Raw genomic sequence first — 19,698 nt, 5'->3', positions numbered from 1 at the left:
GCGTCAGAGCGCTTCACAAAAGGAACAGAAAATTACAAATGAACAAATTACAAAAGCACACGATAAGTTACATGAGGTAAAAGTGACAATTGTGAGCAAACAAAATACATGAGGTAGCAAACAGTGCAATACAGGAGGAGAGAGTGACAAGTGTGCAGGTTACAAGAGAAAACAGTACATTTAGAGGTAATATACTGCAATATATGCTAGACACAGAGGCACAAGAACAAACGTTACGTAGGCAATGGTGGCACTTGTGCAAGTATCAAAAGCAAACAAAATGTGAGAGGTAGCAAACAGTGTGGTACAAGAGAAAAGAGGGGTGTGCATGTTAATCATACCTGGTCTGCACCATGCTACCCTCCCTTTTGATAGTGCGCTCTAAAAATCTGCATAACATGGCACACCTGTCACCATATAACTTAGAATGATGCTACTTGATGACCGCACAAAATCTTTTGAATGCAATAGCACTATAACAAGTAAGGATAACCTGCAATATATTCCGCGGATGCATTGTGTAAATAAAAACTTCAAGTCCCAGAGTGCAACGTGGTACAAACATTGACAATTTGGAATAGCTGAGCATTGCACTTTAACAAGGGACGACATGGGAGCAAAGCAAATGTGAACATAATGCCAACAACACAGACCTCCCAGCAACTCGCGAGAGAAGGTGGGGGAGGGCTGGTGGTTTTAGTGGTGTTTGCGGTGAAGGGGTGCGGGCGGCGATTGTGTTGGAGGGGGGAAACTGCTCCCTTCAGCAGAAAAAGAACTTGACATGTTCTTTGTTTGTTTGGGCTGGGGAAGAGAGGAGGGGGAAAAAAGAAAAGTTCCTGAACTGTCACAGGCTTGAGCCAGATTACAGAAGAAAGAAAAAAGCCAAGTCAGTCAGCTGGTGTCCTTCCTGCTACAAAACACACACACAAAAAGCCGTACTTGTAAACCCCACCCATAGGGAGGCCGAGACGCCTCCAGGGGCAAAAGTACAGCGAGAGAGAGAGCGAGCGAGCGAGCGAGTAGGGACTCGTGGGGGGAGCGGTGGAAAACAATTCAAGCTACTGACAGGAACCCCCACCCCTTCCTGAGCCTGCAAGGACCCGTCAGATATCGCTGTCGCGATAAACTCGACTGCAGCGCCTTGGTGAGCGACAGAGTGACCTGCAGATCCGTCTGCAGCCATCACGTCCCCGGTGAACCTGTGGGCCGAAACCATTTTTGCTTCGTGCGCGGTTTGTGCGTGTGTGTCGCGCTTCCTGTCAGCCCTGAGACCGGTTTGTCGCTGGTTGCTCTAAAAAAAAAAAACACAGGAAAGAAACTTCCTGCAGAGGACGACGCGGAAAATTGAGCCTGAAAAGACCGACGGTCACAGGCGGGAGGAGCAGAGGAAGCCACCGGTCGGAGCAGCCAGCGTGCGGCCATCGGATTGTGACTTGGAGACGGTTCTGTTCGAGGTCCGCGTTTCACAAGCAGTGCCAGTGACTCTCGGACCCCCAAACTGCCTGTGTTGTTTTTTTTAAATTTAATTTTATTTATTGAACCGATTTTTAGTTAACAGAATTTTTGTATTTACATCCTCGAAAGTTAATGAGCATGGGTGTCCAACTTCCCCGAGAATACGCCGGGAGGTGAAAGCGGTACCTGTGGGTGTTGGAGGTCTCGGGCAAGGAAAGATTGGATTAAGAAAATAGACCTGTCCTTCTTTCGCATGGGCTCGTCTTCGTTCGTTGGTTGTGATTTGGGGAAAGAAAAAGAATACTCTACCACAATTGGTTCTTCCGTGTGCCCTTTGCTCGAGCTACTTTTAAAATAAAATCATTTGCGAACCTGGAAAAAAATAAGGTGGTTTCTTGGTCGTGAAGTTGAATTTATTCCTTCCTGGATCATCTGGTGTTTCTCACTCATACCCTTGGATAGTCCTCACTGCTTCCATGAGCTGGGCAGAGAGGAAGGTGACCCTTGTGCCCGTGGCGGCCTTCCATGGAACCCCTGAAGAATATCTTGCTCAAGGCTCCAATCTCGCCCTGGAGTGGCACGCGGAACCAGAGCCCAGTCGGGGCTTTCACCAACCCCATCTGGACGGCCCTCTTTGACTATGAGGCCAGCTGCAGGGATGAGCTTACCTTACACAAGGGTGACCTGGTGGAGGTGTTGTCCTGGGACTCTGCCATCTCAGGAGATGAAGGATGGTGGGCCGGCAAAGTCAACAACAAGGTGGGCATCTTCCCATCCAACTATGTCTCTTGCAAGGCGCCTGCCTATGCTAAGCTCTGCAATGGAGATGTTGCAGAGGTGGAGATAGCAGCAGCGGCCGCTCGCCTGCCTGAAGTGGATTTTGGGGAGCTGCAGCTCGAGGAGGTGATCGGAGTGGGTGGTTTTGGCAAGGTGTACAGGGGCAGTTGGCGGGATGAGCTAGTGGCCGTGAAAGCTGCCCGCTTGGACCCTGATGAGGACATCAGTGTGACTGCTGAGAATGTGCGGCAGGAAGCCCGCCTCTTTGCCTTGCTCCATCACCCCAACATAATCGGCTTGAAGTCGGTGTGCCTGCAAGAGCCGAACCTCTGCCTCATCATGGAGTATGCTTCTGGTGGGGCACTCAGCCGAGCACTGGCCGGCCGCCGCATCCCACCACACATCCTGGTCAACTGGGCTATCCAGATCGCAAGGGGAATGTGCTACCTTCACAATGAAGCCATCGTCCCCATCATCCATCGTGACCTGAAGTCCAACAACAGTGAGTACAATAACCTTCCATTTCCTCTTCACGCCCATGTCTCTCAGTCTTCACTGAAGGCAATGTTTTACTGCTTGAGTCCATTTGATGTGTTGATCCTTGTTATCTTCATCTTCTTGAACCAATGCTAATATTGGATTCCATAAGTAAAATTTGGTGATGGTGATAGATGGAGAACGAAGTACCCTAAAGAGTGGAATTCTATAAATCAAGCTTCTCCTCTAGTGCCACTTTAGAGATCTCCAATACTGAAGGTTTTATCCATCCCCCAACCTATTTAAAGGAAGTGTTGGACAACTTCATCAACAATTCACTTTGGGGAACAGATGCATAATCTCAAATTGTTCCAGATTTATGTAGCTCGTCCAGGGTTCTCACAGTGCCTTTGGGACTTCCAGGTCTTTGATTTATAATTGTTAAAACAAAAACTGCTAGTACTGGATTGAACAGGACCGTGGGACAGATTACGATCTATGCATAGAATATGTATGGATGTGTCTGGGTTAAGGTTGCACTGTTCTGCAAGGCAAAGGAGAGGATGGATTCAAATACTGTATGCCCGGCTATTTTTTATTGCATGCTTATTCACGACTTGTGTTGTTAATTTCCAGTTGTGTAAATCAGTGATTCTAAGATCGAAGAGTGCATGTGCGAGAACTAGGAGCGGGAGGCCCAGTAGTACCAGCAGAGGATGGCAGTAGCCTAGAAAAAGAGATCATGGGGAATACCTGCCTAATAGTGTCTCAAAGCCGTAACTCATCAAAAGAGAATGAGAAGGAAAAGAGGTAGGAGAGCAAGTGAGAAGGCTAGGAGTTAGAACTATATGGACAACACAAATTATTGTAGTGTACAGACAACGAGGTTCTTCCTGGGATATATGACTGGCGGTCAGCCAAGTGCCTCTCCCACATGTCAGGTACGAGGAACAGGTAGATATAACGATTTCTATAGATGTCACTTGAAGCTAACAGATGTTTAGTTTCGTAGTGCAGTTAGAAGTAGGTATGCTATTACCCCAATCATTGGTTTTCAATTTATCTACTTCAGGGAATAATACATTGCTCCATTGGTTGAGCTGAGGGTCCACCTGGTCCCTTCAGGTTAACACAAAACTCCGCAGCAAGTGCCTACGAAAGTCCTAGAAAGCTCATCAGACAGATAGATGCCCTGTTGTCACACGGAGCACGAGAAACAGATGTGACAGACTTAGCGAGTAATTTGACACAGGGACATCTGGAAACGGCAACTCTAGGTACACCATCAGATTCTAGGCCATAAATACCAGAAAAAGTGTCTAGTCACCTAAAGATACCACATGAGACTAGATCACAAGCATCAGTTAGTGGTCCACATCGGAGGCTGTCTGGCACAAGATCTTTTGGAGAAGGCAGGGCATTACCAGAAAGAACAGTATATTTTCCTCTGCTCTCTTTGGTTTTAATTCTCTGGTTCTGTCTTCAATACTCCTTGATACCCAGACATCCTGATGACTGCATCCCCGAGAACCACTGGTTTTGTCACCCACAAGTCTGCCTCTTTTATTCTCTGTGGCTCCAATACAGTAATATTGTCTTGTGTGCGCTTCATAGCCCCACATTGGCACAAAGTCTGTCTACTGCTCTATCTCAGAACTCTCTCTGTTTCTCCATCGCCCTAAAATATGCCCCTTCTGTCCGTCTCTGCTGTCAAAGGCTCCATCATCCTTCAGAAGGCTCCTTTGACATTGTGTGCTAAATCACTGTAAAGTCTTCTCAGCTCCTCTTTATGACCATATCGGCACCACATCTGCCTTCTGTGCTGTTTAGAGCTTTTCTTCAGGCCTCCAAGTTCTCATCACACTTGGTATTTCCCTCCCAGTGCATAATTTGTAAAAAAACAAAAATATGTGCCAGGGATCTCGTCAGGAGGCCACTGCAGCTTGCACCACACATTGCCCCTACCATGCTGCCAATGACAGTAACAACACAACTACTACCCATCACATACCTACAAGTGTGACAATTCTGACTATTACAGGCCCCCAAATCTATAAGAATGGCTTGGGCGACAGGTCATAGTAATTTTTAATGTATACTGAATTAATAATTACCTGTTGTTGTGGTCATTTCTAAATTAGTCAGACGGCGCTATCCTGTGGCAGACTGTCACAAGAGCCGGTGTTGACAATTAAGTGCTGTGCCGAGCACCGGAAACCACAGGCTCTAATTAAGCATTGGTCTCCACCACTTTTGATCTGTTTTCACACCTCTATCGTTCCCAGATGTCACCTTGGTTATTACCTTTATTTATGTAAAACATATTTGCTATAGCTTAATTCCCCCAGGGCCCCTACATCTACATTTTATATCTCTGTCACCCTTAAATTAGTCACCTCTACTTTTTTATTCCACACCCCTGGGTGGTATCTCCACTGCGTCTAGCACTCTCATCCCTTGACATGTATGTGTTTCGCTCTTTATCCTCTTCACCCAATGTCTCTTATTTATGCTTTTTCACTCCGCCACCGCTAGCTACAATAACCCTATCTGCCCTCCATGGTCCAGTTCCTCCACAGTCCGAATCATATGATCTCTACAGCTGCTATGTTCTCTTGAAACTAAAAGTGTATATTGTGATTTCTGGGAGGCATTGTGGTGAACTCAGATAGATCTTTAATTTAATGAGAGAGGTGGCAGTGATACTGTCATGCAGGTGCTTTGTGAGGGCATTCCATGATTAAGCCACTTGGACTATCAACAGATTTTCTGGGAAATATTGGAGGAACTCCTAGCGAAACACTGAGTATTTAACTGCGGTAAGAGTCTTGTCCAGGAGGGGTTATCAAGAAAGACATTCAGCTCGAAGGTTAGTGTGCAAGGGCTTACACCAAACCGTTTTGTGCATAGCAGTCATAGGATCTGTGCAAGGACCAGAGGGGGTCTTCCAGCGAGGTGATCCACCCCCAGGTGGGTTTGGTGTTCGAAAACTGCAAAACATGGCAAATGAGCACGGAGTCTCGAGTTACAACCCATTGTGGTAATCCATGAAGGAAATGTATTTATCTTTTTCTGTTAGTCACTTCGTAGCCTTTAATAAAATCTACATTGTCTCTTCACTAGGCTAGGAATATCCCCATTGTAGCAGAGGTGATGAGTACCCTGTGGATATCTGGGGTTTCATGAAACATTTCCTCAGGAACACGAAGGCAGAGCTTCTTCTTGTTGCAAAGAGGGCAGCGGGTCATCGATACAGCTCCGATCCCAAAACGGCAAACACCAGGTCAAGAGAAGGACCTAGTCAGTCTGGCCAACATTCTAAGATCTGGAGAGTGTTACTCTGTACAGTAACTCTATACAACAAAAGTGATCTCTTTTTGTTGCCATTAATGTTGCAAGAAATGTAAACTGTGAGAAGGCAAGCTGCTGAGTAGACACCACCCAGTATTGTAAGAGGTTCAGGGTCACACCAGTGGCCGTGAAGGACAAGATGCCGAGCATGGGAATAGGTGATGGCACACGACACACATGGCCTTTATAAGAATTGACTGCTTTCATGCAAGTCGGCTCTGTAGTGCCCCAAGAGAATCGATGGAAGATAATTTGGATTTTTCTATGAGCTAAACACTGCAGCTCTGATTTAGTGATCTATCAGATTGCTTGCAGCTCTTCGATGTCCATGGGTATTAAGTGATTTATAAGTGTGATAACACACTATTGAATCAACCTATGCTTCAGGGGGAGACACAGATCAGAAGAAATGTGGAGGAAACATTGGATTGCATTTAGAGCGCTTTGTTAGGAGGGAACAAGAAGTGCTTGGCACACTAAGAACAAACATTATGTTTGGAGTATGTAAATATTTTCACATTCTGCTTTTGAGACTTGGACTACAAGGAATGCCTGTCTATCGTTTCTCATATTACAGAAAATGGAAACAAAGTCCCCTGGTTAGTCAGTTCCTTTGCTTGAGCTCATTTCTGCCTGCAGCTGGTTCAAAAGAAATTAGGGCAACAGCGTTCCTCAGGCCATTCTCTCCTTTCCCACTCCCCTTCCCTAGTAACCTCTGCTCCTCTGATATGATTTTGTTTTATCCTAGGCATGTAATTCTGTGGCTTTACCCCAATTCTGTATCGCTGGCTCTCTATCGCCCCAATACTCCAAGGCTGTCTCAAGCTGCCCCAGCCAGGCTACTCGCTGCTCCCATACCCACCAATCCCAATCCGCTCCTTTGCCATGACAAAATTGGGTCTCAGGCGTTGGGTGGTGGTAAAGGCCGCAGTTTATTAGCATTCAGCAATGTGATCAACCATGACAAAAACACTTCACAATACCAGTGGGCCATTAATCAGCCACAGATCATACATTGCCAATACTCCCAAAATATTAGAATCCTCACTGTTTACAAGCAGAACCATAAGCCATCAAGCCATAAATCATCCTTTGGTCATCTAGCCATAAATCATTCTATAACAGAACCATTGTTCCTTTTGTGATAGTTTGTTGTATACCGCAGGTCCAGGCTTTCCTTCTACCAATTTGCGGTGTTCACAGCCTCTTCTGGATGTGCATGGGCTGCAAATGCCGTGTCTGTCTTGCCACTCTCCCTTTAGCCCCGTTGTTTCCCCTTAGTGTCCCTGCCGTCAGGCATTCAATAGAAAACCTATTTAGCAACTCCTTATCCCCTACCGGCTGCCTTTCAGAGTTATGTGGTGCAAGCTAAATGGTGCTGATCCTGCCAGCTGCACTGCCTACCTTCCTCAGTGGTGTGGGTGAGACAACGACCGCGCATGGCGCAAACAGATGTCGCTCATGCGCACACCACTTTTTCAACCCGGATGCCCCGCGTCCTCGCCTCTGATTGACCCATTCAAATTGGGCTCTGCAATAACTGAGCATGCACGGTTTTGTGCATCAAGCCACAGACCAAACCTCTGCAGAGGAGGAGAGGGATGTCTCTTGCCACGCCTCCTCCCTTCTCCCCGTCTCTGTACAGGGCGCCATCTGTTCCGCGGTCTCACCCCCTGGACACGTTAGCAATGGCCCATCGATGGTCCAGCTGTGTCTCCCCTACCGCTTCTCATCCTCTTACTCTGGGTCATCGTTGCTATCTCCTGCCTTTATATGGCTGTACTTCCATACGTCTGTCATCTGTTTTTTTGATAAAGCCTTTTTTTAACGGAGTTTTATAGAGCGTGAACTTGACCCGAAGGTATCGGAGCGCTTTACACGAGCACCGGTTGCGTTACAGGAGTACACATTCATTTTTGTTAGGCACAGGGAGATTAAGTGATTTGCCCAGAATCACAGGATGTTGCGCGTCCGTGCAGAGACTCAAACCTGGTTTCCCAGATTTGAGGTTGAGTGCCCTAGCCATTAGGCCAACTCCTTTCCCCTTGGCCCTAGGTCTGCTCTTCTATGGCACCAAGTTTCCATGATCTCACTCTCTCTCCTATGCTGACTGTGGGCTCAATTCTGGAGTGCATACTGTCCTTTTCATGGCTCCTTTACCCTAGGCCGGTCAAGGTTGCTCACTATCTCTCACTCACCACTAGGTCTGTTGTCGATGCTGTTTGGATCCATCTACCCATGTGTGTCTCCTCCTCCATCCACAATTTCTCAACATTATCGATATCTCACCGACCGGTGCAACAATCCATTTTGGAAACTCCGTCACAGCCCAACATTCCTAAAATATAGGTGTAATATTTTAAGTATAACCCATGGGAGTAAGTAGTATGTGTTTCCTGTATTGCGACTCTGGTGTTATGTAATCCCCCTCTCTTGGGTGAGTGGATTTTGATTCATCCAGAGGATCTGTACATCAAGTAATTAACTTAAAAGAACCTCCCACGTAATTGGAATGTTTGAGCAGCACCAACAGTTACGTTAAGAAACCTTCCCAGTTCTCCACATCATGACATTCAGAGACTACATGGTTCTAGAAAACAAAGAGGAGGCGCTGAGTAAGCTATCACACTGCAAACAAAAAGCTGGGGACTAGGTAGAAGCCCTGCCGCAGGGAGATTTAATTAATTAATGCAACACACACTGACACCATTGCCTTTCTATGGCAAGACTCTGATAACTTCCTGCGGGGAGTGTGCCCTTATGCCTCCCACAGGTGTGTTCTCGGTGTCCTTTTATTGAAGACTCGAAACAACAACCAGGCCGGACTGCAATCCCAAAGAATCCCTGGGAAATTCTGTCAGACCAGCCCCGTCTATAGTGAGTGCAGCGAGTTAGCACCACAACACTAAGGAAGGTTTGGGGGGATTTCTCCCCGGAAGAAAATTTCGGCAAAAATTGTGCATTCTACACCACATTTTTATTATATATTCAGTTGTATAAGGTTTTAAAGCTTAGTAAATAATGACCTTAGAGTGCACAAGCATTCCACAATCTTTATTGGGGCTCTTAAATGATGCCCTCACTATCACCTTCCAACAGTGGCCTTCATCTCTCCATAACCCCTCTCGCACATGTATTTCATTAGTTTAATGGCTCCTCTCATACCAGTGTAGGGTGTCGGAGCACTTCACTGTCTAGAAAATGTTACATAAGACAAAGGGGACTACATGGTGTAGGATTCATGTCATGCATAATTGGTGGGCATTTTTTAAGAGTGTTTGGTCTGGAGAAGCACAAACCCAGGATTTAGAACGCAACACAATGATTAGGGTTGGCTTTACTAGTGACCATTGTTTCTAACTAAACAGTTGATAAACAAACCCTTTTAAACAACATTAGGATAATGAAAGACTCAGGAAAAAACATAACTTTTTAACCTGTACCATGTAGTTTGCATGCAGCTCTTTGACACTTCATAGCTCACTGTGCTAGATTATGATTGTGACTTATGACCGGCACAATAACAAAAGCGTGTCTATGTCAACAGTAGTAACTCACTGAGCTATGCACGTAAAATACTGATCTTTGATATGCATGGAACACGTTCATTGCAGCACGCATATTAACCCTCTGCACCATCTTAGATGAGTCAAAGTTGCCACTAGACAAAACTCTGATCTCTCTGCAGCAGGTACATTAATCACCGGAGTTATCTTGACACTTTTATTGTTGCTGGAAAACTACTGGATTTAGAAGGAATTCTGAAGCGGGTGCTTTCAAAACTACTGCACTGCTACAACCCCCCCCCTTTTTTTCCAGCCTCCTGGGGAAACGCCGTATGTGGATAGTCTGGCCTCGTTGACACAACCCATTAATTCCCGACTTCCTTCTTTATTATATACCTCTTTCATATTTCTTCCATCCAACTGCCCTAACCCATTCTCTCTTTGTATTCCCTTCCTCAGCCCGCTCTTCCCCTCCCTTGCTTCAGGTGGCGCTTGGAAGCGACCTGTGGGTGACATTAAGAGCTAAACAAGCCATACTCCTGACAAGACATGCCACCTTTTGGACCTAGTGACCCTCTTTACCCCAACCATCCAAGAAAAACAAACGCACATGAAATGTGGGTGCCTGCAAGACAGGTAATGCAGGGCAGGTAAAACCTGCCACTGAAACACGCCTGGCGCCAAGTTTTCCGTGACATGGCCTCGCGAGTCTCGTCACGCTAGCTGCAGAGCCGCGGGCAAGTGACACCTCCGCCGCCTCACCTTTCCAAGATGGCGCTCCACAGTGCTCGCTATCGAAGTATCGGCACAGTTCTTCTCTTCCGGCAATTGCTGTGAATCCGCCAATGAACCAGGACTGAGGTGAAAACCCCTTTCCCACTCAACGTCCCCAGAAAGCATCCCGTGCACTGCTGGAGAACGGCACAAGTGGGAACTATAAAAAAAAAAAATACTTTGTTTCTTTCATGTGGTCACTGGTCAGGCATAGCGGGAGCAGTGCAGGGGGGCAAAGGGGCAAGCCAGTCTAACAGGTGTTAGATAGACCTCACTGCTTCTCCCAAAAGCCTCCCGTCTCCGGCGCTCTGAGATGTTGCGGTAAATTAAGCAGTTGATATGTATCAATTGTTACGCTAATATCGAATGTTATTTGCACCTGAATCCCACAGACCACCCGAGGATGACTCTAGAAGAGGGTGTGACAGTTCATGCTGCTGCGAGCGTTTGTTTTGGTAAAGTATTTTGCTGGGAAGTGCAAATATTAGCCCTTTAGAGTGGGATGCGGGTATTTGCATATGAAAGGCCATACCTAACCCTCTCACCCACGGGGTTATTTAACCCTTTATTACTTGCATAAAAAAGGCCGAAAGCCTGGAACTACTTTTTTTTATTTTGCATTTCACAAGCTTGTGCTTAGGGACTATGACGTAAGGAAACGGCATTTATTTTTGCTTTTTCCAACCAAGCCTGCGAAGTGCTGTTGTCTAAAATGTGTAAGTTATAGATGACATGGAGGTCCTACTCGGCTTTATTTAAAGTTGCCTTCTCCATTTCAAACACTGCTTGTTTCACATGTAAAACGAAAAATAAACTCGCATATTTTGTAAGATTCGTCCACGTCATGCATTAAAAACAAGCATAGTCCTTGCAAATCGTTTTTTTGTGTAGTGGAATGTTTTATATTCAGCTTCATAGCGCAATAAAGGTACACAATGGACAGGAGCATCACAACCTCTCCTAATATAAAGGACAGGCAAAGGAGAGCTGGCTGTAGTAGCAGGGATGCCACACGGTTCTGTAGCACTTAGATAACAGATGGCTAGTACACTAAAGAGGGAGTGAGGCATTAAAGGATTGTTGTACGCTGTCCTTAAACATACAGGACGTACAGAACCCCTGCAAGAAAAAAAAAAAACCTCATATGAAATTGCCCTGTGTTCATGTACTCCACGGATGATGAACCCTCACCTACCTAGCGTGCAATGCTTCATCAATGGGTTTCACGTCAAGCACTGCAAGCATCCAAGAGAACTCTTCTTCATCAGTTGTACTGTCTCCTAGTTATAGGCTCTCTAGTTTTATTGATGTTATGTCTCTCATGCTGAAATTTATGTTCTCTATTTGTTAAAACTGCCAGATCTATTGAAAAATTGGACGTGGCTGAGCTAAAAAATACTTTTACAGGTATCTCCCTACCACAAAATTGAAAATATGAGGGTTAAGCAATGGCCCCGGCTTCTCATATCCATGAACCTGTTTGTTACTTGAATATTGCCTCCTGGCATCAGGCCTCTTCATAAGGACTAAGGTATTTCACATCAAATATTGTGAAAAATTCCCTGGCTTATAGAGTATTTTCACCAATCTCAGAGGGGGCAAATTTCCGCGAGCACCACTCCTTGAGGAGGCCTCTCAAAATACTGTTGCCTCTCAAAATACTGTGCATCATGCTTCACTGGGCGAGTCAGGGGACAGCAGGAGTGCATATGTCTTGAGACCGCAAACTACACACCCAAAACCAAAGCATCTCCTGCCTCCCAACCAGTGCCAATGGGCAGTGGTAGTGAGGTGGTGATGGCAGAGTCCCGTAATTCTCCATAGACCCTCCTAAATCTGGTCTCGAAAACCAGCCCCACTGAGGCAAGAGAGAAGCACTCTTCGCTCAGCCTGAACCTCTGTCCTGCTGCTAGCACGTAGAGAACTGCTATTTATGTTGATTATTCGGTTGTCCGCGTATTGAACAATTGCAGTAACCAGCAGGTCATTGTTATTTGAAGCCACAACCTTGGTAACTAGGCTCTGGATAATTACACAGGTGCCAACCTCTTGAAAAGGTTTTGAATGCATGCATATCCGACTCGGTGCAATCTCATCCTCCGTGCTGCAGCTGTTAAAAATGTTGAGGGCCGCTAATGGCGGGGGTGGTGTTTGCTGCTGAAACCTACTGAAAAATGTCTGAGTATTCTGTATTTCATTATGCTATATGTTTAATTGATTTTTTGTAACAAGATATACCTCTTTAAAATTAAAGGAATAATGATACATTTTGAACACATTAATTAATTCAGCAGTTGTCATCTCTGCAAGGACGCAATTCAACCACTGTGGTAGAAAATACTAAGGTGCTGCCCTGCTTGTCTATTTTGTTCCGAATTTCTAAGGCTCTCATATTATACAGGCCGTGATTTAGAGATGATTGGTATTGTATACTCCTGAGATTTGTCGAGGAAGTGCTAGATCAGCAGAGAGTCTACTTGTGGCGTTTCCTGCAACTTTGAGATGTTATTGAGGATTAAATTATGAGGGAGGATCCTCCTTTCTGTTAAGCATTAACTTCTCAACACGCTATAAGGTTAATTATCTATAACAATAAAGCAAACTTTACATTTCTCTTCATTTTTAAGGCACTGTGTGTGCTTTTAATTGGTGCTGTTCTTTTCATATGTTGCCATATTTTTTTCAAGGAGGTTGGAGTGTAGGGAATGCTTTCTGGTTCTAGTTAAGAACCTTACTAAAGCTGGGTTTAAATGAGAATTTACTGTGACATCGCTGCAATTATGATGACGTCACAGGGCATGGATCGTAAGTCAAGTTATATCACCCAAGCTCCACATTTCCATCATCCTACATGTGAAGTCCCGATATGATCTCTCTTCCCCCCCCTCTCTCTCCCTCTCCCTCTCCAATGTTGCCAACTGGAGGCAAACTTTTTCCAGGTTATGCCTAACTTCAGTAATGGCGATCTAGCTGGCTGTTTGCAAAACAATATGCTGATTACATATCATACCCCAGCTCTTTGATGTGTTCTGTCCCCATACTGTATCAACTTAATTCATTTGTTTCAAGTATTTCTACCCCCCCCCCCCCCCCCCCCCCCACCGCAAAGCCTTCTCCTCTCCTGTCTCGTCTACTAAACTTGGAAAGATCCCTCCTCCTCTGTTGTCTTTACCGGCGGATGAGGGATCTTTTTCTGTAATATGTTTTTGAGAATTGTGAAACTTTCATAAGTGTGTGCCACTAACTTCATTTATGTTCAAGCCTCCAGCCCTTTACTCAATCATAACATGGAACATAGTTTATTCCTAAATTAAAAGTAATAACACAAAGATATGTACATTTACAGTTTGAGATAAGTATAAACATTTACATTGAAATAACAAAATTTGAACGTAACCTATTAATATTTAGGATTTTCCCTTCTGCTGCTCGTAATTTGACTGTGACCTTCAAACACTGCTTCCGGCCTCAATAGACCAAATTATTCTGCAGCATCAAGAAGTAAACCTGAGCAGTTTTAAAATTGGTCTCAAACCTCTATTTTTGGAAACTGACTTTACAGACATTCATCTTGGTACTTAAAGGAATTTAAAGAAAAATACAAAGTCCATATCTAGCCGCAATGACACCACTGGAACAAACATTTCTGAACATCGTCATGCTCCCCTGAGAGCAGGAAAATCGGGCATTTTATACATCTAAGTCTGAGCATTATCTATTAAATATGTTTCTGGTCATGTAACCGTGCACAGAACTACATGGCCACAAATTGCTAGTTTCTGTATCTGCATCGATTCCCTTTTAACTAATCCGAGTTCGAGGAATGCTTTTTAACCCATACTGTACTTTTAATCGTTGTAGTTTCAGGTGCAGGATAGAGTGTAGGGCAAAATAGCTTATTTTGTGTTCCTTTTAAATAAATTAGACCAGAAATTGATGTAAAGCTGCCCATTTGTAACAAAGTTAGAGTAGAAGTAATCCACAGTGGCAATGGGGGAAATGCAGTGAGATCCTGTATGTAAAGTAGGAAGCATTCTTAATGAATTGTATGTGTTGGTGTAGACTGAGGTAAATCAAATAGTCACTTCTAATCTCAGTTTTCCGTATCGGTAAAGAACTTGTGTTTATTTAGCCCTAAGCACACTTGCCATCTCCAGAAGGGACCCCCACCAAGCACTTTTGTTTTGTAGATTTTTAATTATTTAGTCCTAGATTTATTGCCAGAGCCACTGGCAAATGAGAAGATATCCCACTGATGATGAAAATCAATTTTTCACAGTAAAAGAAAAAAATCCACTCTCCTCCGTTTAAACCTATTGTCTCTATTAGTGTTAGTTTGGATATTTTTATGGCCCTTTTCTATCCCGGAATTTTACAGAGTTGGTTGTTAAGTGCAATGTGTTAGGGAAGTGATATGCAAATATTTTTGTTTGAGATGGTTGTTTGCTGTCCAGAACCTGCATCTTCTGATTAGAGTCGAAGGGAATCTACCCTTGTCCTCCACGTTAGGTAAATTTTGACCTTCAATTTAAAATCCTCACTTTTCATTTTTATCAAGTACTCGGATGCTTTCCTCCTGCTCGTGGAATGATTCTGCCTTGCATGTCTGTAGATAACCATACCATGCCAGAGATTTCAACAATATGCCTGTAATTTCCACTATTACTCCAGGGTCATTACTGTACAAAGGGTGGACACCATCATGCTGTGGATGCTCACAGTAAGCCAAGAAACAAAGAATGACCACAGTTAATGTCAGGTCATCATTTTAATAGTGGCTGGCCCTACTGTCCCCAAAATGCCCACAATATGATAAGTATTACCACAATTTGCCAGGGCTAGCATTTTACCTCTTTCATGTCATGGATATCTAGAATGTGTCAATAAATACCACCATTATTCCTGAGCCAGCACTTTTATAGGGGATCAGGGTTGATCTTATTCTGCCTAGAGTAGGCCAAGATCTTGCACCTTAATGCAAGAATCATCGTTCTTCCAAGGTTAATCACAAAACATTCTTGCATACGGATTGATACACGCAGATGTATACAAATCTGCTTGCAGAATCATATGCCCAGCTGCATTCAAGAGCTTTATTTTAGTTTTTAATTCTTGACTTTCACTGGAAGTTACCTGACCCCTTCCCTTACCTTCTTTAGTTGCCAGTCCTAGTCCCAGTTCCTGTGGCAGGGCAGGACTCTCCTCATGGCAACAGTGTGATCAATAGTAGTAGGTTGGATGGCCTGATTGGAGGCCTAGCATCGCCCATCACAGTCTGATTCATTTGCAGAATTTACTTTTGTTTTTTGAGAGCTGACATGCAGCATTCTTGTAGAAATGTTCTTTAAGAACAAATATATCCCCAATCTAAGGGCCAGATTTTATGGCTCACTTCTGCAACAGATCGTTCTGTATCCGCATTCGAAACCATGCCAGTTGTGCATGTCTCATGGGTGGAATATGGACCGCTGGCCCATCAGACATGCACAGTTTGTATTTATAGAGCAGCGGTTGCTTACCTTCAGACCCGCTACATGACGGTCCAAGCAGGAAAGGTTCTGGCAATATCCAAACGCCCTAATGTGTGAGCCCCCCCCCCGCACACACTAAGAGGGGGAGATCTCTGTGGTACAGTGGGGTAGTAAATCGGTGTGTTTGCTAATGTGTGAATCTTTTGATGAAGAAGAGAAGAGTGCTTGCTAGGACAAAGACGTCTTGGGAATATCTCTATCAAGAACAGTTTGAAAATGTTTCTCAAATGCGGCCTTCATTTAGAGGCAGGATAAATCTCAGTTATTCACTTTGAGGCAGCAGTACTGCATTGAGTTCATGATGAGAAACGTACTTTTCAATCTTCACTCTTTAGATTAGACAGAATTATTTCTTTTTGGTAAAGGAAGTGGTATCTTCCACTCCAAAGAGAGCGAGCAAATTCCAAACAGCTGAAGAGGGAGGACGGAGGAGACTCCTGTTCACATTAGGAAAATACATGCGCATTCAGTGGATTTGGGCGAAAATGTTATTGTGTTTATTTGTGGGTTTCGTGGAATTCTTATCTCCCACTAGGGTTTTTTTGGGTGGAAATTTTCACCAGTGGGAGACTGGTTTGAGTGCAAAACGTCTTGTAGTAAGTATTAAATTTGACATGACCTTTGGCAGCACATGCGGTGTGGTCCGCTTTCCCATTGTCGCTTTAGAAACTGTAAGGAAAATAAATCGAGTAGCCATCTTGCATCACCTATGTACGTTTTTCACACGGGCGACTGACCAAGCATATTTCGCATAGTATGTGTGATTAACAAGAAAATTCCAAGTATTTTTGGATGGAAAAGAAAGCACAATTTTAGCAAGAGCTAGCACACATTTGAAAGAAGCTGACATTAACAAATAAAAGCATACACAAGAGTAGAGATAGACTTAAGAAATTGTTATGTCTCTGTTTTTTTTTGGCAGCAAGTATGTCGGCGTAGAGTTATTTTGTTGAGGGCAAACCAGGGTGCTTAGGCGGCAGAGCGCTGTACTGTCCAATTATTAAAGATTCCACTGCCAATGCTGCACTGATGGTTTCCGCAAAAGTAGTATATGTCTCATTGATATATAGGAATAAATAATGTAAACGGTCAACTTTGGCAATATTTGTATGTTTAATCACGAAAATAGAGCATCTTTGTATTGATGTGGAACCTGGTACTGCTGTTTACAGCGACATGCACCTCTTCAGCCACACTGTTTTTTACTATTCAGTTATTATTTACTGGCGTGATTAAATGTATAAAGCTTGACAATGCCTGGCACTTACAGAGGGTCACCCTACCCTGCCCCACTTTCTCATCCCATGGCCTCTGTGTGCCCTCTATGCCACACCTAAAAGCCCTTGCTTGTCCCCATTAAGATAACTACACCGTCTCTCTTTTCTGTAGGTTTTGCTTTAGCCAAGCCATTTTGATATCCCTAAAATATATATATATATATATATATATATATATATTTATATATATATATACTCAAGAATAACGTTTTACAAAAATCATGACAAAGCAAAAGAAGCATTGACCAATCCAGAAGGCTGGTAGCCAATGTCAGACATATTGGCTATTTGCCAATACTTGTTCTCTCTGTTTGCTGCTCACCTTATTAACTTGTGCCACGCCTGTGTTTTAAAAAGTACTCTCATGATGTTAAGAACGATTTACGCTATATAAGTGACAATCGTCATTACATGCATACGTTGGTTGTTCCCAATGCTGGTGTACATGTTGCACTCCTGCTTGTTTTCGTGCACCTTGTAGAGGGAGTACAGATGCTGCAGTGCACCCAAACAGCGCCTTACTGATCATAGATTGAAAAGGGAAACCACTTAGAATAATCGGAAATATGGTCTAGATGTGGTCTGGTATAGACCGAATCGCATATTTTGTAGTTTGCTTATGCAACTGATAAAAAAAAAAAAAACACATTCTAATACAATCACTTTATTCAAATAAATTGTAGTTTGCAGTTTATAGAGCATAAAATAGAACCATTGTGAGGTGACTGCAGTGAAAGAACGTGTATGCGCTCACTCCTTAACCCAAAAGTTGTGAGCACTCTTGTGGATAACTGTGCAAGGTGAGGCATAAAATATTGTATAGACTTCTGAATGAGCATGAAGAATACGGTACTAGGGACATTGCCTTCGAAGGTGGTAATTGTCAGTTTGGGAAGGCTCAAACCTTTGTTTTTAGGTCGAGCCTAGCGCAGCGCACATGCGCTGCTCTATGGGAGGCTTCTTGTAAGCACTCCAAACTTCCCAGAGACTTCTCCATATGGGTCGGACTCCTGCCACACATTCCATTGGCCTTTGCATGTGGGTTTCAATAGTGAAAGCATGCAAATGGCCAAAGACTGGTGCATGTCCCGCCTTTCCTCTAAACGTTCACTCCCATGGTGTTTGGGTCTCGGGAGCGAGCAGCGGCGCACAGGCTGGCAGCTGGTCGTGGATCAGGTTACTAATTTAACATAGCACGGTCGCTTTCACTTTCGCGGCCGTGCTTGTTTTGTGCTTGTTTCTGGGATTTTTTTTCTTTCTTTCCTGCCCATTCCCACTTGCTTTCGGACCGTGTTTTTGAAATGTTTATTTAAACTCATGTTGGAGGCTGCACCGTCTTGGCCTCCCACTCCATTGCTCTTTGACCCTGTTGCGGGTGCAGTGCAATTGCCGGGGCTGCACAGTTCAGTGCTTCCTGAAGCCGTCCCCTCTCAACCCCCAGCCCTGCATTTCCCTTTGTGGCCCTTTTTTCTCATTCTCTGTCTTTCCCTTGTTGTAAGAGTGAGGAAGCGTTTGTGGGCGAAACTGCAGGAAGTGTTATTAAGTATGAGGTTAGGTGTGGCTGTGCGTGACCTCAGCATCATGAGAAAACCTCGTGTGAGGTAATATACAGGGCGAGAGGGATTTACTTCTAGAATTCAGAACTGACAACTTTATGGATAAATAAATTAAAACTGCCCGGGTTTCCTTTGGTTGTATCAGCCGTCTTTCAGGTCACAACTTTCAAGTGTGTAACTGTTGAACCATTACGTTGCAACGTTTGTGTAGCACTTCATGATCTTTAGAGGTTCATGAAGCACTCAGATTTGCATTGGACTCAGTGATGTGCTATTGTAGTGTATTCACATGAGTTGATGAGCAGTGTGAAAATAAATACCACTTAGGACTTAGCTATAACCTAGTTATTTTCTTGAGAGAAGAGCCGGAATTCTAGGAGGTTGTAGAGTATTCTCATTCCAGCAGGAAGCGATTTCTTATTACATCTGTTAGAACCGAGGGGTTTCCTGTAGTGTAGTAAGTTTTTTGAAGGAAGGGGGCTGTTTGAAACCGAGGTTTACAAACTCCCATGACCACCACATCCATGGCAGTAGGCTAGCCAGGTAGGTTCAGCTCTTCCTGCTGGGATTTGTCTACCTGTCAGTCAGGGGCTGAAACCCAAGCTGGGCTGACTTGGCGTTTCCTCCTCTCAACTTCAATTACCAGAGTATCAATGGGTTATGTACTAATAAGGCCTCTAATATACGCATTGACAGACAGTTCAGTGTATGCTGAAAGCTGTAGAAGTGTTAATAATTGGTAATAATTGCAGTTGAACTGGGGGTATGAGTGGGCCCGCAGGCAGAACAGAAACAGGTGTAAATCTCTGAAACCCATTCTAATTACACGTTCTGCGAATCGTTAAAAGGTGCAAAACTATGCGTGCCGGTCTGTTTGACGCAGCACTTAGCAAAACAACTTAAAACAATATTTTTCCCAAATTCAAATTAAATAAAAATTAAAGGGTATGGGAGGGAGCTGGGGAGGGAGCTGTTTGCATGGGCGATGCTGTTA

At 44.1% G+C, this 19,698-nt stretch overlaps 1 protein-coding gene across 1 annotated transcript in view; it reads left to right on the top strand.

Moving 5' to 3' along the window:
- The first annotated feature begins 977 nt into the window (after positions 1-977).
- The window catches only part of MAP3K11 (mitogen-activated protein kinase kinase kinase 11), a 209,246-nt gene continuing 190,525 nt past the window's right edge, over positions 978-19,698 (top strand). Inside the window, exon 1 of the mRNA XM_078660733.1 lies at positions 978-2,734. Within this exon, the coding sequence (XP_078516859.1) occupies positions 1,981-2,734 (754 nt within the window). The 5' untranslated portion in view covers positions 978-1,980. The remainder of the gene's footprint in view (positions 2,735-19,698) is intronic.

This window comes from Lissotriton helveticus, chromosome 9 (genome assembly GCF_964261635.1).
Source record: "Lissotriton helveticus chromosome 9, aLisHel1.1, whole genome shotgun sequence".
NCBI classification, from domain to species: domain Eukaryota; kingdom Metazoa; phylum Chordata; class Amphibia; order Caudata; family Salamandridae; genus Lissotriton; species Lissotriton helveticus.
The sequence above is the reverse complement of the archived record's forward strand: the minus strand, read 5'-3'. Positions and strand labels throughout refer to the sequence as shown.